Source organism: Dendropsophus ebraccatus, chromosome 15 (assembly GCF_027789765.1).
Source record: "Dendropsophus ebraccatus isolate aDenEbr1 chromosome 15, aDenEbr1.pat, whole genome shotgun sequence".
NCBI classification, from domain to species: Eukaryota; Metazoa; Chordata; class Amphibia; order Anura; family Hylidae; genus Dendropsophus; species Dendropsophus ebraccatus.
The window spans coordinates 34,811,304-34,835,120 of NC_091468.1; the positions used below are offsets into that span (position 1 = coordinate 34,811,304).

Genomic DNA, 23,817 nt, shown 5'->3' on the forward strand with positions numbered 1-23,817 from the left:
GAAGCCTATGGGACTAGCGGAGATGCAAGCGGCATGCCAGCTTCTGCGAGTGGGTGTGAGCTGCGGAATCCGCGGCGGGTGTTACGTCAGGATTCTGTAGTGTGCACATACCCTCATGGGGTCTGTCAGGCCTGTTATTTTAAAACTGTAAGGGTGCCTCCACACGTAACGGATCACAGCGGGTTTCTCTCTGCGAGTTTTGCAGCCAGATTTGTTGTGATCCAAGGTTCTGTCAGTTCCTATGTGAATACATACATGCAGCGGATGGTTCAGACCACAGCAAGTATGTAAATCACCAGCCCGGCTGCTGGCACATACATTACCCGTCCTCGCTCTTGCTTGCTGCAGCGGCTTCCTGCTCCTTGCTGTCCCACTCAGTGCATTGCCCAGCCGCAGCCACTGACTGGCTGAGTGGCAGGAAGGCGAGAGCCCGTGCAGCAAGCCGGGTTGAGGATGGATAACGCATGTGCGAGTAAAGATGGCGGGTGATTTACATACTTGCAGTGGTCTCGAAGATCCCATAGGAACTGACAGGACCATGGATTATAATGGATCTCGCAATGAGAAAGCCACTGCGATACTTAACGTGTGAAGGCGCCCTAAGAGTCCATTTAACTGATCTGTTTGGAAATGTTTTGTTTTTTTCTGTAATTGAGAACGGACTCTGTGACAGACGCTCCGACTGTATCCTGTGATGCAAAGGACCCAGCCTAACAGGTAAGTATCAACTGAGAGCTGTTCTATCCTAAAGAAGTCCCATAATGTACTGTGCAAGGCATGGGTCTCCAAACTGCGGCCCTCCAGCTGTTACTAAACCACAATTCCCATCATGCCTGGACAGCTTTCGCTGGGGGGCCGCCAGTTTGACCCCCCTGGTGTAAAGTTAGGAGACTGTATCCACTCACCGACTCCAAGAATTAAAACCCAAACTTTATTAAATATCTAAACAACTTGCAGGTCAGGTTATAGTGCTATAGTAAGGCACTGTAATATCACAAACCAAAACTATGACATCACAATTCTGCACTGTGATGTCACAATGGGGTATTGTTATGTTCAAATTCAAAATTGTGATGTCACAATGGACTCTATTATACCACAATCCAAAATAAACCCATCAGAACTGGGCACTGTGGGCACACTTGCAGATTATACCACTTCTATAAAAATAAAAAAGACGCAATACTCACCCACCCTTAGTTCCTGCCACCCACATGCTGACCCCTGATCCTGTTGGCTCCTTTCTGGCTGAAAGGCCATCCTCACAGACCAAATGGCTGAGTGGGGCAGTTCCTGCAGTGACAGTGTGTCATCAGGAAGTAGCCAAGAGGACTGGGCACTGGGAGCATCAGCAGGAGCTCCGCTGTTGAGTACATATACTTTTTTTTTACCCCACCACCATACACATTATTTCTTCATCCCAGATAACTCCTGGATGCACAGAATACATCTAAATACCAATTTTAATGATACCCATGCATATGCTGATGACAAAACGGGATGTTACAGTGGCCTCAGCGCCCTACAGAGATCCTTCAGCTGCACATTAGTAATACTCGCACTTATCAGGCATGCTTTATAACAATAACAATAAAGATTCCATGTTCAAAACTGAAAAGCACAGTACAGAGGATGGAATGGTTGCCCATGGCGACCAATCAACCAATCAGATGACCTCTTTCACTTTCTAAGCCGCTTTAGAGAAATGAAAGCTGTGATGTGATTGGCCGATGTAAGAAACAGTTCAGCCATTGGCTGCGGGGCCCAGGAGATGTCAGGTATATAACGCAGCTAGCCATAGAGCCATGTCTCACCTTCTTGAGGGAGGAGACCAGCAGAGTCCTCCACTTTGGGGCATTCTCTTCACTGAAGAAGTCGTACTGGAGCTGGGGCGCCTGCATGACTGTGCTGTGCGGCGTCACCCCGGGGGAAGGTTCGGTCCACCGGAGCTGTCACACGTCCCCAGATAGAAGATCCCTTGAAGAGGAGGCAGCGGCGGCGGGTATTAAGGCAGACGGTCGTCCATGCGGGGGGAGCCCCTCAGCAGGGGCAGCATATGGAGAGCGCCCCTGGGCGGCTGATGGGCACCGCAGGGAGCTGGCGGCCGCCTGCACATATATGACAGCTGGGGGTCCACATGCAGCCAGTGCGGGGGGCACGGGGGAGGCCACACACAACACTCCGGGGGTCAGGGCACACAGGAGGCCGCGGCTGCCGATCCTGCCGTCCCGGGGCGCCCTGACAGCGCGATCCACAACGGAATCAGCCGCAGCTCATCCTGGCCCCGGTACATGGACGGCGTGACGGGTGAGATCGGGCGTCACAGGGAGACCCCAGCCCCCCCCCGGCCGTGTGATCGGAGACACCCCGGCTCCCCTCCCTCCTGTCTGCCGCCCAGGCCGCCTCCCTTGTCCGCCGGACAGCAGCAGGCGCCGGGGGTGTCGCAGGATGTCGCAGCTGCGTCACTCAGCTGTTGTTATTATTATTGTTGTTGTTTATTTCCCCCTGCGTTCTCTCCCGACAGTTGCGCTCAGCGGCCGTTGGAAGAGGCTCGCACCGCGCCTGCGCGCTGCTGCGAGGACAGAAGGGCTGCCTGCCACTATCACGTGATTAGCGTGTCTGGCCACGCCTCCGTTCCCTGCCCCAGCTACACTTAGGTTTTTTTTTTTTTTTCGTGCAACTTTATTAGTGATGCTGAAAACATAACATCACAGAAACAATTTAGAATATTTCTATTGTTATTTCAAAGAGGCTAGGGAGAATCCTTGAAAAAACGTCACCCCCCAAGCAGCTTGAGCAAGTGTGATGTAGGCAAAGGATGAAAAAACTGAGGATATAAGAAATGTGCACTTACATACAGCTGTTCTCAAAAGTTTTTTCTTGTATGTTTTTTATAAGAATATTAAACTTTCCCCCCCCCCCCCCCCCCCCCCCCCCGCTTGGTTAGTAGACACATGAAGCCATTTATTGTCAAGTTACCGTGTTTTGTCTTTTTATATCAAACATCCAAATGACCCTGATCAAAAGTTTACATCCCCCAGTTCCTAATACCGTGTATTGCCCCCTCTTACATCAATGACGGCTTGAAGTCTTTTGTGGTAGTTGTGGATGAGGCTTTTTATTTTCTCAGGTAGTAAAGCTGCCCATTCTTCTTGGTAAGAAGCCTCTAGTTCCTGTGAATTCCTGGACTGTCTTGCATGACCTGCGTGCTTGAGATCTCCCCAGAGTGGCTCAATGAGATGAGGTCCGGAGACTGAGATGGCCACTCCGGAACCTTCACTTTGTTCTGCTGTAGCCAATGACAGGTAGACTTGGCCTTGTGTTTTTGATCGTTGTCATGTTAGAACATCCAAGTACGTCCCATGCACAGGTTCTGGCTGATGAGTGCAAATTTGCCTCCTGCATTCACCGTTCTTCAACCAAGTTTCCTTTGTAGCTCACACATCCCCAAATTACCTTGTTTCAGAAGTTTTGAGGCTTGTCTCTGTGCTGTTTGGCGTATTGTGGGTGAAATACTTTGTGGCATTTGCACAGTAATGTCTTTCTTCTGGCAACTCAACCATGATGCCCATTTTTCTTCAAGTCCCTCCTTATTGTGCATCTTCAAACAGCCACACCACTATTTTTCAGAGAGCCCTGTATTTCAGCTGATATTTGTGGGTTTTTCTTTGCATCCCGAACAATTTTACTGATAGTGGTGTCTGAAATTTTTATTGGTCTACCTGAGCGTGGTTTAATTTTTACAGAGCCCCCGATTTTCCATTTGTTAATCACAGTTTGAACACTGCTGACTGGCATTATCAATGCCTTGGATATCAGAACAAAGTGAAGGTCCTAGAGCGGTCATCTCAGTCTCCTGACCTCAATATCATTGAGCCACTCTGGGGGGAAATGAAGCGCACAGTTCATGCAAGACAGTGCAGGAATTTACAGGAACTGGAGGCTTTTAGCCAAGAAGAATGGGCAGCTTTACCACCCGAGAAAATAAAGAGCCTCATCCACAACTACTACAAAACACTTCAAGCCATCATTGATGTAAGAGGGGGCAATACACGGTATTAGGAACTGGGGTATGTAAACTTTTGATCAGGGTAATTTGGATGTTTTTGGTTGTCAATATGATTTAAAAGGAAAAAACACAGTAGTTTGACAATAAATGGCTTCACCCATCTACTAACCATGAGTGGGAAAAAAAGTTTTGTGTTATTATTCATATTCTCTGAAAAAGACAAAAATATTGCTGAGGTATGTAAACATTTGACATAATTATAATTATTCAACAGGGGAGTCCTGGAACTTCAATATGGCTAAATTGTGCATTCTAAATTGAACATGCACCACTTCTAATAGGCACAACAAGGCCAGTAGTTTCCTGCGTTGTTTAAAGGGGTTATCAAGTGCTACAAAAACCATGGCCACTTTCCCCCCTCTCTTGTCTCCAGCTTGGGTGGGGTTTCAAATTTAAGTAAATGGAGCTGGAATGGAAAGTGGCCATGTTTTTGTAGCACTGGATAACCCCTTTAAGATATGGAAGATATTTTTTTACCAATCTGCATATCTTGTTCGTACCCGCTGACACTTCATCTCTGCTCTCATAATCACTGGGGGGTCCTATAGGACCTCTACTTATAAGTTAGGGGACAACTTTTGATTGTGGAATAACCCCTTTAAGCTGTAATGACTAAGCACATGGTACCACCAAGTCTGACATTTTTCAACCATAAAGTTTGTCGTGGCTCATGAAATACAGTAAATAAAATAAAGTTTTATGTCATTCCCTCTGGGAAGTAACCCTCTTTTACACTTATTAGATAGCAGGCAGACGAAAACTCATGGCATCCGCTCATAAGCTTATGTACTGTATACGGCCCATCATAGCTGTTGACAGATCCTGCCAACTATACACTGTCCAACTGTCACCCTACATTCCGCCTAGGGGAAACCAGAATTCAGGGCCGCATTTACCTAGTGGTCACAGGAAGGGTTAATGTCCAGCATGGTTTGTAATTGAATCAAAATCATGTCAGACAACTGATAGGACGTCTGTCTTAGGCCTAACTCACACATCCGTTGTTCTGTCTGCAATTGTGGGTACGCATTTGCGGACAGAACATGAAACCAATGTTATCCAATGGCCCCGTTCACATGTGTATACGGGGATTGCTAGGGTGAATGAAGTGTAATGTAGTGCTCCGTGAAGCACGGAGCACTACAGATACATGTTCATAGTGTGGGCTGCGGGTCCGCGGACTGCACTATGGGTGTGTGAATGTGGCCTTACAACTACTGCATCCTGGTCAGGCTTACGTAGGTGATCCCAATTTCCTCCCTTCAGTGGCTGGTGATAGTATATTTCTGACACACCACCAGCCAGTCCACCATCCTGTAACAGCAGGTTTGGACATAGCATATATAAAGACATTGCTCTATAAAGATTATGATGAAAATTGTTAAAAATAGCTAAAATGGCCACAATGCCCATTTATATATTTAGGAATGGTAGGGAAGGCCAGCAGGGGTCTCTCCATCTCCCTGCTGGAGTTTTCTATTTCCCAGGATATTTTGTTCTGGTTGTACAGAGGACAGAGGGACTGTCTGATTACTTCTAAGAATAAAGACTGACATCTAGTGGTCATTACTGATATGCAACACTGTCATTTATAAAGGAAAGCTTAGCTGAGTGCTATCAAGGACAAACTGATAAATGGAAACTATTTGCAACCCATGGAAATTCTCATACATTTTCAGTACGCAGGACAATGACTTAACTTTATGACATGAAACCCCCTTTTAAGGGAAGAATTGTCCCATACGATTCAGGATTTTAGCTACATGCAACACTGTCTGCCTTAAAGGGTATAACTGATCAACTGGTCTTACAAAGTTATATTGATTTGAAAATTACTTCGATTTAAAAATCTTCAGTTTTCCCTTACTTAACAGCTTCTGTATGTCCTGCAAGAAGTGGTGGATTCTTTCCAGATTGACACAGTGCTCTGTGCTAAAATCTCTGTCCGAGAAAGGAACTGTCCAGAGCAGTAGCAAATCCCCATAAAGAACCTCTCCTGCTCTGGACAGTTCCTGTCTCGGACAGAGATGTCAGCAGAGAGCACCGTATCAGACTGAAAAGAATACACCACTTCCTTCAGGACATACAGCCAGTAGTGGATTATAATAGGGGCGTTTCGGGCAGCAGCCCGGGGCCCTGAGCTCCTGGGGGGCCCATGACCACCCAAAAAGACTTATACTTTCAGTGGTGTACTGTCTCCTGGCTACACTTCCGCCATGATTTGCAAAAAAAAAATCACAGTTTTTTTTAATGGCAATTTTGCACAAATCAGGACATTATGACATTATCTGTCCTGTACTATGAACGCCAGGCTAGTGCTGCCATAGTTACAGTGGGGTGGGGGGGCCCAGGCTTGGTGAACAGCCCGGGGCCTATGGTAAAGTTAATCCGCCCCTGCATACAGCAGCTAATAAGTATTGAAAGACTTGAGATTTTCAAATAAAAGTAAATTACAAATCTATATAACTTTCTGAAACCAGTTGATTTGAAAGCAAATATTTACACCAGAGTATCCCTTTAAGGGAAACCTTTTATGTCAATACAGATTCAGACATACACTACAAATGTTTGATATATACATCTGCTCATGCATTTTTTATAGTAAGAGAAATCAGTGTCGGACTGGGGAAATAAAAGACAAAGCCATTCAGAACCAACATTTTTTTTCTACATATTGGGGGAGATTTATCAAACTGGTGTAAAGTAGAACTGTCTCAGTTGCCCCTGGCAACCAATCAGATTCCACCTTTCATTCCTCAGATTCTTTGAAAAATGAAAGGTGAAATCTGACTGGTTGCTAGGGGCAACTGAGCCAGTTTCACTTTACACCATGTTTGATAAATCTCCCCCATGGTGTATATAACGGGCTCCTGGCTTTTCTTTTAGCAATAGCTGTGCAGAGTATTGCAGCTTTGTCCTATTCAAGTAAAAGGGATTCTGTCAGTTGTAACTCGTGTTTCAAATTACTGACACTGTTACAGTGAGTTTACACGGACAGATTTATCTGAGATTTTTTAAGCCAAAACCAGAGTTTACACGGACAGATTTATCTGACAGATTTTTTAAGCCAAAACCAGGAACAGACTATAAATAAAGAACAGGTCATAAAGGAAAGACTGAGATTTCTCCTCTTTTCTAATCCATTCCTGGCTTTGGCTTAAAAAATCTGTCAGAAAAATCTGTGTAAACACAGCACTAGATGGCTGTTAGGACAAGGAGACACATGGTACCTTTTATATATCTGTCTGTGCTTCTAGAACAGGGGTCCTCAACTGGCGGACCGCGGTCTGGATCGGGGAGGCCAGCTGTCCGGACCCCTGCTGCAGCGCTGCTCCCTGCATAGTAAGTATAAGTGCTCGTAATGAGCGCTCATAGTTACTGTGCAACAGCAGCACTGACACAGCGAGAGAAAGCTATTGGCTCCCTCCCTGTCAGTCTCTCTTGTGGCCGCAGCGATCACAAGAGGCCGCACTTCTGGAGTGACGTCACTGCGCCGTTGCCAGGACGAGGGGAGAGCGCCCTCTAGTGACCTCTGCAGTGCGGCCACAAGAGGGAAGAGAAGAAGAGACGCCTGGACCTAGGTCCTGAAACTGAGTGTTATTTTTTTTTAATGTTACATGCTGTATGGGAGGGGGAGCGCACAGGGGGTTATATGCTACAGGGGGAGAGTGCACAGGGGGGCTATATACTACAGGGGGAGAGCACACATGGGGGATATATACTACAGGGGGAGAGCACACAGGGGGGCTGCATACTACTGGGGGAGAGCGCACAGGGGGCTATATACTACAGGGGAGGGCACACGGGGGCTATATACTACAGGGGGATAGCGCACAGGGGGGCTATATACTACTGGGGGAGAGCGCACAGGGGGCTATATACTACAGGGGGAGGGCACACAGGGGCTATTTACTACAGGGGCAGAGAGCACAGGGGGCTATTTACTACTGGGGGAGAGCGCACAGGGGGCTATTTACTACTGGGGGAGAGCGCACAGGGGGGCTGTATACTACTGGGGGAGAGTGCACAGGGGGGCTATATACTACTGGGGGAGAGTGCACAGGGGGGCTATATACTACTGGGGGAGAACGCACAGGGGGGCTGTATACTACTGGGGGAGAGTGCACAGGGGGCTATATACTACTGGGGCAGTCACCCCCTTTGTACCTAATTTCAAAGGGCTGGTGAAAGAGAAAAAATGCCAGTTTTCCCGCTAATAAGCATCAATTCTGTATGTAAATAGTTCAACAACGTTTGTGAAAAGTAACAAAACACGTTTACTACTAATGTTCAGCTCGGACCTTCACCTGACAATAGACCCTGGTAAGTGGACCCTCACTAAAAGTTGTTAAGTACCCCTGTCCTAGAATGTAGAAAAATGCTTATATTCTCTGGCACAAAGAGTCAAAGAGGCTTTCCTCAGCTCCTGCTCTGTTGCAAGCTGGCATACCTCCTTTCCCTCCTCACTGCTTGATTGACACCTAGAAGCTGAGTCCCAAGCAGGGTCGGGTATGGGGGGGATAAGGAGGTGTTACAGATACCCTTTCATGAAGCAAGACTACAATATTCTGCACAGCTGGGAATAGGAAAAGGTTGCAATGTCCTGCATTTTGTGAAGTGATCCATCAGCTCTGTGCTCCATCACTTGTCTGGGGCCTACAAGTGATTCTGACAGTACGGGAGTTCCCCCCGCCAGTGTTACTGCATTGTGCTGCCAGCAAAAGGAGGACACAGTGCCCCACAGGGGAATGGGGAGGGAGCAAATACATTGTTTTATTTTTGTTAGCACAAAAGAGGCATTATTGTGGGATGGGGGCTAACTAGTGTGTGGGGCACAAATGGGGGGGGGGACAGTAACTAGTGTATAGGGGCCAACTAGTGTGTGGGGGCACAAACGAGGCCATATTTGTAAGTAGTGGCACAAAGATGGCCATACCAATTTGTAATAGCACAAAATGGACATAATTAGTGAGCGGGTGCACAAATGCAGGCCAAATTACTGTGTGGGGGTCTTAAAGGAGGAACTCCAGGTAGAGGTTAAAAAAATGAAACTTCTGCAGAAGCATAAAGCATTACTTACCCATCTATTCCATTTTTTGAAACTACCAAAAATCCATTTATTTTGGGGGGTTTTGTTCTGTTTTGTGTTTCTGCACTTCCTGGTTTATCAGTTGTACACAATACTCCAGGTTCCAGAATGCAATGCTTTCCCTCAGCTGTTCATCACAGTCCTCCACCCTGCCTATTCCCCTCCCAAAGCTGTTGCAGAACATATAGGCTGTGTTCACACATTGCAGTTTCATTGTGTTACTGAATTATTTGCAGTAATTTATGATTTTTATTGTGGTCCCACCCCCCACACAGCACGCTGTATTCTTTACCTGTAACACCACACAGCCTGCTGTATTCTGTACCTGTAATATCGCACAGCACTGTATTCTCTACCTGTAACACCACACAGCACTATATTCTTTACCTGTAACACCACACAGCACACCGTATTCTCTACCTGTAACACCACACAGCACACTGTATTCTCTACCTGTAACACCACACAGCACACTGTATTCTCTACCTGTAACACCACACAGCACTGTATTCTCTACCTGTAACACCACACAGCACGCTGTATTCTCTACCTGTAACACCACACAGCACGCTGTATTCTCTACCTGTAACACCACACAGCCCTGTATTCTCTACCTGTAACACCACACAGCACGCTGTATTCTCTACCTGTAACACCACACAGCACGCTGTATTCTCTACCTGTAACACCACACAGCACGCTGTATTCTCTACCTGTAACACCACACAGCACGCTGTATTCTCTACCTGTAACACCACACAGCACGCTGTATTCTCTACCTGTAACACCACACAGCACGCTGTATTCTCTACCTGTAACACCACACAGCATGCTGTATTCTCTACCTGTAACACCACACAGCATGCTGTATTCTCTACCTGTAACACTACACAGCAAGCTGTATTCTCTACTTGTAACACCACACAGCATGCTGTATTCTCTACCTGTAACCAGGAGCGGTCTTGGCATTTCTGGGGCCCCAAGCGAAGTTATGTCTGGGCCCCCCCCTCGACCAGCGTTCCAAAACAATAGACCGCTGTGTGTTGCCCCCAGTAGTTTATACCCCTTGTGCGCTACCGCCAGTAATATATACTCCTTGTGTGCTTCCCCAATAGTATATACCCCTTGTGTCCTGTCCCCAGTAGTATATACCCCTTGTTTGCTTCCCCCAGTAGTATATAGACCCCTGTGTGTTTTCCCCCAGTTATATATAGCCCCCCGTGTGCTCCCATAGAAGTATATAGACCTCCTGTGTGCTGCCCTAGTTGTATATAGACCCCATGTGTGCTGCCCCCAGTTGTATATAGCCCCTGTGTGCTCCCCTACTAGTATATAGGCCCCCTGTGTGCTCCCTCAGGGGTATTTAGCCCCCCCTGTGTGCTCCCCCACTTGGATAAAGACCCCTGTGTGCTCCTCCAGTAGTATATAAACCCCCTGTGTGGTTCCCCCAGTAGTATATAGACCCCCTGTGTGCCCCACCAGTATTATATAGACCCCTTGTGTGCTGCCCCAGCAGTATACAGACCCCTGTGTGCTCCCCCAGTTATATATAGACCACCTGTGTGCCTCACAAGTAGTATATAGACCACCTGTGTGCCTCACAAGTAGTATATAGACCCCCTGTATGTTCCCCCAGTAGTAAATAGACCCCCTGTCTGCTCCCCCACTTGGATATAGACCTCCTGTGTGCTTTCCAAGTTGTGTATAGACCCCATTCTGCTGCCCCAAGCAGTATATAGGCCCCCTGTGTGCTGCCCCCAGTAGTATATAGACCCCTCTGTAAAGCCCCAGTAGTCTATAGCCCCCCTGTGTGTTCCCCCTGTTATATAGCCCCCCTGTGTGCTCCCCCCATTTATATAGACCCCCGATGTGCGCTCCCCCAGTTAAACAGACCCCTGTGTGCTCCCCCTCCCATATAGTATATAACACAATAAAACAAACACTTATACTCACCTGGGTCCGGGCGTCTCCTCTTCTCTTCACTCTTGTGGCCGCAGGAAGGGTTTTCCCTGCGGTCACAAGAGGCCGCACTCCCCTTATCCTGGGGCCGATGCTCCAGTGATGTCACTGGAGCGCCGGCACCACAAGGACAAAGCTGCCACTTGTGACCGCAGGGAAAACCCTTCCTGCGGCCACAAGAGTGACTGACAGGAAGGGGGCCAATGTCAGTGCTGCTGCATGTAACTATAAGCGGTCATTACGAGTGCTCATAGTTACAGTTCAGATGGCAGCAGCGAGCGGGGCAGCGGCCCTGTCCAGCGGTCTTGAGCACAAGAGCGGGGCATGGGGGCCCCCTTGGATGTTGGGGGCCCCAAGCGATCGCTTAGTGTGCTTGGTGCCAAAGACCGCCACTGCCTGTAACACCACACAGCACGCTGTACTCTCTACCTGTAACACCACACAGCACACAGTTACTACCTGTAACACCACACAGCACACTGTATTCTCTACCTGTAACACCACACAGCATGCTGTATTCTCTACCTGTAACACTACACAGCACTCTGTATTCTCTACTTGTAACACCACACAGCATGCTGTATTCTCTACCTGTAACACCACACAGCACGCTGTATTCTCTACCTGTAACACCGCACAGCACACTGTATTCTCTACCTGTAACACCGCACAGCACACTATATTCTCTACCTGTAACACCACACAGCACGCTGTATTCTCTACCTGTAACACCGCACAGCACACTGTATTCTCTACCTGTAACACCACACAGCACTGTATTCTCTACCTGTAACGCTGATATTGGGATAAAGTAAAGAACTTTTAGAATTTTTTTTTTTCTTTTCATCTCCACGCACATATTATGATCAAGCATCTTTTATCTTTGAAGTTGAGCCCCACAATAAGGCTCCGATACTCTCTGATCCTTTCTGCTGTTTAGCATCATTCACTTGTGTTACTGCATCATTTTTGTGAATACGCTGCAGTACTGCAATGACACTCCAACATGTGAACACAGCCCTAACTTCACTGCACACTTCTGCACAATCAGAGAAATCAGTGCAACAGCTGCTTCTGGCCGGTCAGAGATGGTGAATCACTCAGGGGATTGGGGGATCTAGCTAAGCCTCCTGTGACATCACACGCTGCTCCCTGTCTGCATCATCAGCCTGATCTCAGCAAACACACAATGTGAGACAGAGACATGGAAGATATATAGCAGAAGGAGCAGGACAGGAGACAATGTGGATTTGCACAGGGGCCATTTTTCTTCACTTCCTGGATTTCTATCAGCTACCAGTGTGGCAGAATTGTACAGATACGGTAATACATTGTATAGACACATCTATATAACTTTTAATAGAAAACAAGTTTTTCTTATCAGGAGTTCTCCTTTAAGGAGGTAAGGAAAGTACTGTTATTGTATGGGACACCTAGGGGGCATTATTACTATTTGGGGCACTATGGATGAGGAAAAGACAATGATGGTTTTGTAGGTATCTTTATTTTTAATCCACATTTGAGTCCCTGGATGTAACTGTGCTGTAATCACTTCTGCCACCACTTATATGGGAGAATACTGGCCTGGATATAAGCTGGCGGTATTAATGCTCCTTGTCTAGTGATAGTATTGGTAATCCTGGGATTTGTACACTGATAATATGGTTCTAGTATTTGCTCCATGTATATTGGTTTTATTTAGTAACTGCATGACTGTTATTTAGGCGTTTTTTCTGTTTACTATACATTGAAAAGTTGAATAATTTGGGGTCACACATCTTTATATCCCCAAACATTGCTGGTACTGATGGTGGGCAGTCCAGGTCTATAATCTGCACTGGGGCCCATAGGTTTCTATTAATGCATAGGAGAATGGGACAAGACTGCAATATTCTGCACAGTCTACATATGCATTGCCCCACTGGTCTCAGGGATGCATGTAAGTAGCCGGGCTCGTTAGCGCCCTCTCATGGTCAGCAGAATAATGTGGCTCTCCAGCTGGTGCAAAACTACAACTCCCAACATGCGCTGCCAGGTCATGCTGGGAGTTGTAGTTAAACAACAGCTGGAGAGCACAGGCCGGGGAGCTCTGCTGTAGAGAATACATGACTGTTGTGTAGCTCTTCTCTGACTGACACAGCATTTCCCTGGCGATTCACGCAATCCTCTAGGTTTGACTCACACGGGAGCCCGTAGTAGAAGCAGGAAGTGCTGTCAGTCACGTTGTAGCAGTGTGCGCTGGAGGCTGCAGTGACCTCTGCTGTATGGGCCAGACATGGTGGCGGTGAATAAGTATGTGCTCGGAGCCTCCATGGTGGGAACGTTGTTTGGAGCGTCCGTCCTCCTGAAGTCAGTATGTTGTTATAGTGTCTGTCTGTACCACGTGACCAGTGCTGTCATTCTGCTTCTGGCTGTCACTGGCAGCACCCTGTTCTGTGTCAGTGTAACCCCTATACATGTCTGCCTGGTTAGCTCCATCTTTTATAAATAATCTGGCCAAACGTGGGGTTTTGCACCTAAAAACGCATATATATATATATATATATAATTTATTATATGTAAATCTGTATGGAAAAAGAAGCACAGTTACTTACCCGACTGTTTCCCAGGAGTCTCCCATTAAAATAGAAGGTGATTGAGGAGAGATGCTGATCATGCTGGCTTCACCTATACTATTATATATTTGGATTTGGCCAATAAATAATAAACTGACACAGCTGACTAGACAGATTATACTACCCTATATGTGTATGGCAGGAATAGGAGAGAGGGCTGTCAGCTGACCAAGTGCTAGCTTACAGGAAACACCATAGCAGAAAAGAATATTAACACCTCTAGGAATGTTTGTCAGTCCACTAAACCTACATTGAAAAGCCATAACTAGTTTAGAGAGAATCTGTCAAAATGTTCGGGTTCAGCAATGTTATCCGAACCCGAACACTCAGCGTTTGATTCCCTGCAGCTGTAAAAGTTTGATGCCGCCCTGGCGCATCCTATTGTTCATTATTTTTAGGACTCCCCAGGGCAGCATCCAACTTCTGCAGCCACAGAGAATCAAACACCGAGCGTTTAGGTTCGGATAATAACAATTCCGATTGGAACTTGCCCCACGGACTCTGCTCGGAATCCCACCTGCTTCACTGTCTCAGTGTGTCTTGCTCTCTCCATTTAAAGAATTGACGTGTAATATATTTGAGCGGGGGCGCACAAGACATCACGGTGTGGCAGGCAGGAATCCAAGCAGAGTCCATGGCGCAAGCACATTCCACTCGGAATTTCCACCGGTTTAACTCAGTGTGAACGGACCCAAAGATTAAAACCACCTGTCTAAAATTCTGGGTGCAACCCTGCAAAACATAGCCCAGACCATCATACCTTCTCTGCCCTTGTGTCTTTCGTACATTGACATCTCTTCCCCAGACAAGTAATGTAATTTATGCTACCATCCACATGATGTGAAAGAAGATATAATCCATCAGATCAGGCTGCCTTCTTCCATTGCTCCAGTTCTGCTGACCACATGCTCATTGTTCTGACTGGTCTGCAGGCCAGTACACCAGAAGTGCAACCCTTATGGTGCTTTTACACAGACAGATTTATCTGACAGATTTTTTTAAGCCAAAGCTAGGAACAGACTATAAACAGAGAACAGGTCATAAAGGAAAGACTGAGATTTCTCTTCTCAAATTCATTCCTAGCTTTGGCTTTAAAAATCTGTCTGTGTAAACACACCATTACAGATGCCATTCATGCATCATTTTACACCCTCCTCCTGTCAGTGGTTTTAAGGGTATGGTTTAGGAGTGTATAATGTGGTATCTTACTGGCTTAACATTTTGAAAAGATTAAAATAAAAATGGCTGCTTTCATGCTTCAAAAATTGCCATGAAATTGATAGCCTATATACATCCCTCTTGCTAGTTCCTGATCATAACCTGGTAGTCTCAGTGTGATGTACCATAGTAATCCCTAATAGAGATGAGCAAACCTCAATTACGCTTGGATTCATCCTGAACTTGCGGCAAGTTGGATGCAGCCCCAGGGGATCCTGGAAAACATGGATACCGTAATAGGGTGTATCAATTTTTTCCAGACTCCCTAGGGCTGCATCCAACTTCTTCAGCCACCAGTAATCAAATGCTGCTTGTTCAAGATGAACCCAGGCATGCTTAAAGTGACTGTACCACCAGGCCCAGGCAGAAGCACTGGAGGCGGGCCGACCCACCCTTAGTGGGAGGAAACCCTAGCCCCTCTATGATAGGGTTCCATTGATTCTAATGGAGTCACGTCATGGAGGGGCTGGGGTTTCCTCCCACTAAGGGTGGGTTGGCCCGCCTCCAGTGCTTCTGCCTGGGCCTGGTGGTACAGTCACTTTGAGGCTATGTTCACACTACATATCTTTCCGGCTGTAGTTCGTACGCAGCCATACATGTGCGGCTGAAAGTACGGCCGTGGGAAAAATAGACATGCGGCCGGATTGCGAACATGCGGGCGAACCGCGAACATACGGCCGTAGTACAGTTATGCTTCCCTAGCTTGATTCGAAGCGACCTGAGGCAGGTCATTTACTTGGAAATCTTCGCCTAGCCAATAAAACAGACAGAACATTTTGGATCTAAAAATCACGTTCAATTTGGCTGAAATAAGTACTCCGTACGGGACCGCATGGAAATCCACAGCCGTAAGTTGGAACATTTCCGTCCTCAAACAATGGTCTTGTTCATTTTTCACGGCGCCGTATACGATCCGGCCGTAAGCTCATACGTAGTGTGCACTGTGCGGACGTATATCGTATACTTTCAAGCAAACGCATTAACCTCAAAACTAAGTGCGTATATTCTTGGTTCGCACTACAGACGGAAAGATACGTAGTGTGAACATAACCTAAGAGTGCATTTACACAGAAAGATTTATCTGACAGATCTTTGAAGCCAAAGCTTGGAACAGACTGAGATTTCTCCTCTTTTCAAATCCATTCCTGGCTTTGGCTTCAAATCTGTCTGTGTAAACGCACCATAACATTTGCTCATCTTTAATTCCTAACAAATATTTGTATTGCACATGTGTTTAAAGGGATGTTTTCAACATCCACAGGATATACCACAAATTTTTAATAAATGGGAATTCTGTCTTTGGAACCCATACCTATGTGAAGAGCGTGGCAGGCATACACATACACGATGCGTGAAAAATATGTAATATTTAGAGGAGTATTAAAGGAATATCTGGAAGGGATGAAATAATTTATTCATACACTTAAAGCGACTCTGTACCCACAATCTGTCCCTCCCAAACCACTTGTACCTTCGGATAGCTGCTTTTACTCCAAGATTTGTCCTGGGGTCCGTTCGGCAGGTGATGCAGTTATTGTCCTAAAAAAACAGCTTTTAAACTTGCAGCCCGTGCCCAACGGGAGTATCTGTTCCCTAACTTTGCACCACCCCTCTGTCCCTTCTCCCCACCCTCTGGAACATTTTCTACATGCTGAACACTGCACAGGTGCTTAATGATCCAGCCCATGTTCAGTATTTATACAGCTGACGAATAGGAGACAATCTGCCTGGAGCATTCCAAATGATGAGGAGGGCGGGGAGGAGGGAGAGAGAGGGTGTGGCAGCCTAATGCATACACAATCTAGGCCACGCCCATAGGGCATGGGGCTGCCAGTTTAAAAGTTGTTTTTTAGGACAATAACTGCATCACCTGCCGAATGGACCCAGGACAGATCTTGGATTAAAAGCAGCTATCCGAAGGTACAAGCGGTTTGGGGGGGGGGGGGGGGGTCAGATTCTGGGTACAGAGTCGCTTTAAATAGCACCTGTCATCAAAAATAATGGTTTACATGTCCAAAGTTATTGAATCCACTGGGTCTTGCTCTGATCAGAAGATACAGCCAGGGAGAGAGCATGGCAGCCAGCACATTCACTCCCGGCACATACCTTTTGTCCTTTTTTCCTCAGAGACTATGTAGGTGGTGGTTCTTGTCCAAGCCAAGCGAAGATTGAAGGAAAGACAGTGATAGTAACTGGTGCTAATACGGGAATTGGTAAAGAAACTGCCCTGGAGCTTGCAAAAAGAGGTGAGATTAGTACAGCTAATAAAGTAAGTGTATAGAAAGACATGGCAGTATACATCAGACTCTTGCTTTTTTTTTACTCTGTTGCTCTATTTCTAATTCCAAAGGGGGCATACATTTTTTTAAAGAAATTTTTTTTAACTACCCCTGTAATGATACAAGATAGATGAGATGCTAATGTTTCATACTTCAACCTAATGCGCTTTCTCCCCCAAATCAAACATCTCAACAATTTCTATTTTTCTAACCCATGTGTTACTGATCCAGATGGGAGAGGCCCCGAAGTAGAACAATAGCTGCGGTAATAATGATGGCCAACCTATCTGCTATTCCTAATCGGCAGCACTTTTCCTGATTTTGCAGTTAGTGTCTCAGGTTTGCTACTACAAAGTATCTCCATCTTTACTGTCAACGTGATCCCAAGATATTCCACATTTATAGAATGTTTTCAGAGGAGTCTTCAGTGAGGGTGAAAATGCTCTTGCAGTTAATGCTCTATTAACTCTTATTATTATATTCTTTATTTTCATCACACTGTAGGCGGTAAAATAATCATGGCTTGTCGTGATATGGGAAAGTGTGAAAATGCAGCAAGGGAAATCCGTGGCAAAACCCTAAATCACAATGTGTTTGCCAGACACCTGGACTTGGCATCTCTAAAATCTATCAAAGAATTTGCTAAGGGCATGCTACAAGGTAAAGCAGAAATAATCTATACTGGGGCTGGTGAGTGGGGAAAGAACATTGAAGCAGGCACATCTAACTACACAAGATTCATCCCTTTCTTTAGGGAACCTTAATACCTTTACTAAAGGCCATTTTACATGGGCCGAGTAACATTTTAAATGGGTTTTCTAAGTAAATCCTACTTGTCTGTACTTGGTTCTCTCTGGCTGCTGCATAGAGAATGAATAGAGCTGTGGGTCATGTGCCGACCCATGGCTCTATTCAAAACAAAGGCGTCGAGGACCAATCTGGAGATCGCAAGAGGGCACAAAGGTTGAACCCCTCGCAATCTCTTACTTGGACAAGTAAAGGCCTCATTACATGGCAAAATAATAAGGGGAAGCGAGCGCCAACCTGTCAGTTCAGCACTCGCTTCTCCCTCCTACCTACTCTTTGTCTGTGCTATTACACACACAGACAGCAGGGGCTGCCAGAACGATCCTTAGATCTTTTGGTCCGCCTACTGAATTCAACAGCGGTCTGCTGCCATTGCTCCATTGCATGGGACGTCAGACAGACCATCGCTGACATGGTCGTGCTCTTTCAAGGCGCTGAAAGTCCACGATCATGGCCATTTAACATATTTTATTACACTAAGTGATTTTTGGCCTGAATGGCCGGTAATTGGCCAAGTAAGGCTGATAATCGTTTCATGTTATAGGGCCTTACATTTTAATTGTAAAACCCCTTTAAGTAATGATTCCTACCTTGTTAGATTACCAAAATAAGGGGGTTGTCCAGGAATAGAAAAACGACTTCTGTCATCAATGGAACTGAACTGCAATTCCTCAAACTAAAAAAAAAAGAGTTGTGCTGTTTGTGGGAAAAAAGGAGCTATGTTTTTCTATACTGGATAATCCCTTTAGAGGAAAACTAACAGCATATCCTGGTAGCTTGTGGGACGCTTCGAATCAAGGTGATTTTCTCATCTTAATCCTCAGCTCCATTTTCAAGAAAATATTCAATCTTTATTCACTATGCAAATTAGGTGCTTCAGTGCCCTGGGGGCAGGACTACAATACACCGATTAGCCCCTCCTAATAAATATTTATCCAGCCCTCTGCAGTAATGAGCAGAGAAATGACATCAGTGCAGAGGACTGCCCCATTATTCATTAGATGGGGGGTGGCATAGTGGAAAAGACCAGATTTCCTGAAAATGGCGCCGAGGATCAAGGTAAGAAAATTATCTTCATCCTCAGCACCCTGTGCACTATAGTTAAGAGACTTCTAACCTGCTGTTAGTTTCCCTTTAACCAGTCTCCAGACTTTTTTATTTATTTATTTTTGTCCCTTTTTTTGTAGAGGAAGAACACATAGACGTTTTAATAAATAATGCAGCAATAATGAGGTGTCCCTATTGGAAGACAGAAGATGGATTTGAAATGCAGTTTGGAGTCAACCATTTGGGTAAGCGATTTACTGTGATTTATAATGTAGGTGCATGCTGAACCAACAGGATATAAGTACAGTAAGAATGGAATCGGGGTTTTTTGTTGTATGGGTTGCCATTAAAGGGGTACTCTGGAGAAATCAAATCAGCTGGTGTCATAAGGTTAAGAGTTGTCATTTACTTATTTGGAAAAAAACTCAAGTCTTCCTGCACTTATCAGCTGCTGTATGTCCTGCAGGAAATGGTGTATTCTTTTCAGTCTGATGCTGTGTTCTCTGCTGCCACTTCTGTCTTTGACAGGAACTGTCCAGAGCAGTAGCAACTCTTCATAGAAATCCGTTCCTGCTCTGGATAGTTTCTGTCACAGACAGAGGTGGCAGCAGAGAGCACTGTGTCAGACTGGAAAGAATACACAGCATCCTGCAGGACATACAGCAGCTGATATGTACTGGAAGATTTGACTTTTAAAAATTAGAAATAATATATGCCATATATGTAGATTCCAGTACAGTAAACAGACCATGACAAGAAGGGAGGAGGGGGGGGGGGGGTTGGCTGGGCAAATTCATCTTCGTGGCTTAGGGGCTTCATCTTAAAACCTCCAGTAGAGAGGTTTGTTGTCATGTCTCTGCGTTATACATCAACTCTTTGAGTTAATCACATTTTTCTTCTTCCTTTCTGTATAGGCCACTTCCTACTGACTAACCTGTTACTTGATAGACTGAAGGAATCAGGCCAAGCCCGCATTATTAATGTGTCCTCCTTAGCCCACATAGCAGGAGACATCGACTTTGATGATTTAAATTGGGAGAAGAAGAAATATAACACAAAAGCAGCTTACTGCCAGAGCAAACTAGCCAATGTCCTGTTCACGAATGAACTGGCAAAAAGGCTGCAAGGTAAGGATGGGACAAAATACAACATGTTTGTGTAGTACATTTTGGATCTATGGGTAGTTTATAAAGATACAGGAGAGCTTTCCATTGAATTGGAGAGCTGATGAGGCTCGGTTTGATGCAGCTTTATTATTCAAGCTGAGCCATTTGAGCTGAAAGTATGACAGGCAAGCATAGCTGGGGGAATAGGGGGCTGAAGAGCAGTTTGCCAGGTCTTTATTGTCTAACTTCATTTGCTGAATTAGGGGTCATTCACATGTTCCATGCACGGTCCGTAAATCCGGATGATGTGTTATAAAATGGAATTGATGATGATGATGATGCTGGGAACCTTGGAACGGTTTAAATCTTCAAGCTACTGTTCTGACACGTAATGAATGGTGATAATTCTACAAATTTCCAATTCCAGTCCGTAGCACATCGTCTGTGCACTAAACGTAATTACAGAATGTGCGAATGGACCCTAACAGAGTCTGTACTTCTTGGCTGTGTTTATTTTGCTTTTCTAATATATGACTGACCATGTAATAAGAATATTAACCCCTTGGGTCCCATGACGTATCTGGTACGTCATGGTGCAGCTAGAGGGGTTCACGTTGGGACCCTGCTCTGAACGGCGCTGCTACCGACCGGTAGCCGGGGAGTACCTCTATTTGCCAGCGGAGTCCAATCTCCACACCGGCTAATTTAAATACTCTAAAGTATTGATCCCGGGTCGGCAATGCATAGCTCTGGGCTGCAGCAGCCCAGAGGAATACAGCACTGATCTCGTTGACCAGTGCTGTGTATGTATGTGTGTATATATTTATATATATATATATATATATATATATATATATATTTCTATGAGAGATCAATGCTGTGTATATAGAAGTCGCCCTAGTTAATAAAAAAAATATATATTTTTTATCAATAAAAAAAATCCCCTCCCCTAATAAAAGTTCAAATCACCCCCCTTTTTCTCATTTTATAAATAAAAACTAATAAATAAATAAACATATTTGGTATTCCCGCGTGCGTAATCACCTGAACTATTAAATAATCACATTCCTGATCTCGTACAGTAAATTGCAAAGTGCAAAATAAAAAATTTTGGGTCGCATCAAATCCCGAAAATTGTAATAAGTGTTCAAAAAGTTGTATATATATGCAAGCAATGTACCAATAAAAAGTATCATGGTGCAAAAAATTACACCTCACACAGCCCCATAGACCAAAAAATAAAAGCATTATAAAGAAGATAATAGAGCAATTTTAAACACATTTAGGTTTTTTTAAAAAGGTTTTAATTTTTTAAAAGTCGTCAAATAAAATAAAAACTGCATTTTTATGGGAAAATCTATTGTTGCAAACTACAATTGGTGGCGTAAAAAATAAGGGCTCATGTGGGTGAAAAAATGCAAGCGCTATGGCCTTTTAAACATAAAGAGTAAAAATCCAAAGTGCAAAAACTAAAATTGGCTTTGTCCTTAAGGGGTTAAACATGGGCTATTATGGTCGTATTGGTTAGGGCTGTGCTACACGGCGCCATTAGTAATGTAAACAAGCAACGATCTGCTAGGTTATCAATGTCTGTGCAGCCCAAACTTTTGAGGTGTAAAATTATAAAGTATATATGTTACCACTCCACGCTCCCCGATGTCTTCCTTGCTTCTGCCCGATCCCTGCAGCTGCTGGAGCAACTTCAGAGCAAGCCTCTAAAGGGCAGGCCACTGAGCCAATCATTGGCCGCGGTGGTCCCGTCCTGGTCAGTGATTGGCTGAGCAGCAGGAAGAAGCCAGGAAGACACCAAGGATCGTGGAGAGGTAATTTATAAACTATGTATTTTTTAACACAGTCATCAGTTGTCGGCCATGCATCGTTATTACACTTAGTGATGCGTGCTCGGCAGCCGATGATTTTAGGTCAGGATCAAAAGACACAATCAGCCGATGATCGTTGCTTTTATTACATGGAGCAATAATCTGCTGCATTGGCCTGATTTGGCAGATTATTGCTCCGTGTAATAGGGCCCTTAAAGTTTTCTTCAGTTTTTATTTTACTAAGAAATAACTCCTCTGTTTAGGAACAGGCGTTACAGCGAACTCCCTGCACCCTGGAGTTGCGGATACTGAACTGGGACGACATACTGGAATGCACCAATCTACATTTTCCAGTTCGGTACTAGGTGAGATAAATTCAGTCTAGTTTAAAGTAATGCAGTATGCAGATTTTCAGACTTGTTCCACTGCATATTTCCAACCTCTTTTATTAGTCCACAGATTAAAAACACTTTTCTTTTCTTTTGATTTTAGATATATTAAAGGGGTATTCCACTTAAACATAAGTTTTGATATGTTGCTGCCCATGGTGAGACTAACAGTTCATTTCATACTTGTTATTATCTATTCAGTCTCCTTCCTCCAATTCTGAGCTGCTGCTTTTTGCTGAAAACACAAATATCTCTGTCTCTCCCTCCCTTTTAAGACAGATAATGTAAACAAGTCCCTGACTGGATTTATCTGCAACATTGTAGCTTTTTTGTAATGCTGGGAGGGTTAATCTGAGGTCAAGTTGCTAATGAACTCACTATGATTAAGGCTAGGTTCACCTCACTATTTTGTTATCTGTTTAGTGTATCCGTTCTATGAAAAAAAAAATACGTTTTGATTCCTTTTCGATTGACTTAGATTATTAAAAAAAAAAATCTTTTTTACATTTTGTAACATACACAAAAACTTGGTTGACCATGTTTTTCAGTACGTTTTCCAAAATGGATACAGTGAGACAGATTGCAAGATCGTGATATGAATCTAGGCTAGCCCTCCTATCATTACAAAGAAGCTGCAATGTCTCAGGTGATGTAAACAAGTCCCTGACTGGCTTTATCTGCAACATTGTGGCTTCTTTGTAATGCTGGGAGGATTAAGTGAGTTCATTAGCAACTTGACCTCAGAGTAACCCTTCCAGCATGACAAAGAAGCTACAGTGTTGCAGATAAAGCCAGTCAGGGACTTGTTTACATCATCTGTCTCAGAAGGGAGGGGGAGGAGGTGGAAACAGAGAGAGAGGCAGATTTTTGTACAGTAAGGAGATTTTTGTGTTTTCAGCAGAAATCAGCAGCTCAGAGCTGGGGAAAGGAGACTGAATAGATAATAACAAGTAAGGAACAAATTGTTAGTCTCACTATTGGCAGCCACATATCAAAAGCTATGTTTGAGTAGAATACCCCTTAAATGTTACATTTCCTATGACTGTATCTATATTTCAGCTCCCATATTTTGGTTCTTGGTGAAAACTCCAAGACAAGCTGCACAATCCAATGTCTATCTGGCTGTTGCTGAAGATCTCCAAGGAACTTCTGGAAAATATTTCAATGCTTTAAAGGAAAAAGAGCCAGCTAAGCAAGCACTGGATGGGGAGATGGCAAAGAAACTCTGGGATGAAAGTGCCAAACTAGTGCATCTTTCTGAAGCTTTACAGGAATGTAAAGTGTAATATTACTGTTATACAGAAATAAATCGCCTTCAGTGAAGGTCCCGAGTGCTGTTATGTTTCCCACTACCTGTATCATATAATAATAAACCACTTTGTCATTTACTTCTTGAAGTTTGCACCATTCATTCCAATC

The 23,817-nt window shown here is 44.8% G+C and overlaps 2 protein-coding genes across 8 annotated transcripts in view; one reads left to right on the forward strand and one right to left on the reverse strand.

The window, feature by feature from the left end:
- SOS1 (SOS Ras/Rac guanine nucleotide exchange factor 1) overlaps positions 1-2,576 on the reverse strand; it is an 86,343-nt gene extending 83,767 nt beyond the window's left edge. Inside the window, exon 1 of the mRNA XM_069955213.1 lies at positions 1,815-2,576. Coding sequence (XP_069811314.1) covers positions 1,815-1,901 — 87 coding nt within the window. The 5' untranslated portion in view covers positions 1,902-2,576. The remainder of the gene's footprint in view (positions 1-1,814) is intronic.
- On the forward strand, positions 2,161-23,786 carry RDH13 (retinol dehydrogenase 13). Of its 7 annotated transcripts, none has more exons than XM_069955218.1 (8): positions 2,161-2,307; positions 17,078-17,196; positions 17,461-17,568; positions 17,734-17,889; positions 19,224-19,328; positions 19,998-20,210; positions 22,273-22,374; positions 23,458-23,786. In XM_069955218.1, exons 4-8 carry the CDS (start codon positions 17,748-17,750, stop codon positions 23,682-23,684), a joined length of 789 nt encoding a protein of 262 aa, XP_069811319.1. In that variant the 5' UTR covers positions 2,161-2,307; positions 17,078-17,196; positions 17,461-17,568; positions 17,734-17,747; the 3' UTR covers positions 23,685-23,786. The 7 variants fall into 7 exon arrangements, with proteins under 7 accessions (XP_069811319.1, XP_069811320.1, XP_069811316.1 ...); XM_069955219.1 differs by having other exon boundaries at positions 17,461-17,555; XM_069955215.1 differs by lacking the exon at positions 17,461-17,568 and having other exon boundaries at positions 2,162-2,307.
- The last annotated feature ends 31 nt before the right edge of the window (positions 23,787-23,817 follow it).

Bases quoted from the DNA above. Each gene is read 5' to 3' on its own strand.
- RDH13 (XM_069955214.1), top strand. From the start codon at position 13,393: ATGGTGGCGGTGAATAAGTATGTGCTCGGAGCCTCCATGGTGGGAACG. The intron at 17,197-17,733 runs GTGAGATTAGTA...ATCACACTGTAG, and splicing joins CCTGGAGCTTGCAAAAAGAG to GCGGTAAAATAATCATGGCT. The intron at 22,375-23,457 runs GTGAGATAAATT...TCTATATTTCAG, and splicing joins ATTTTCCAGTTCGGTACTAG to CTCCCATATTTTGGTTCTTG.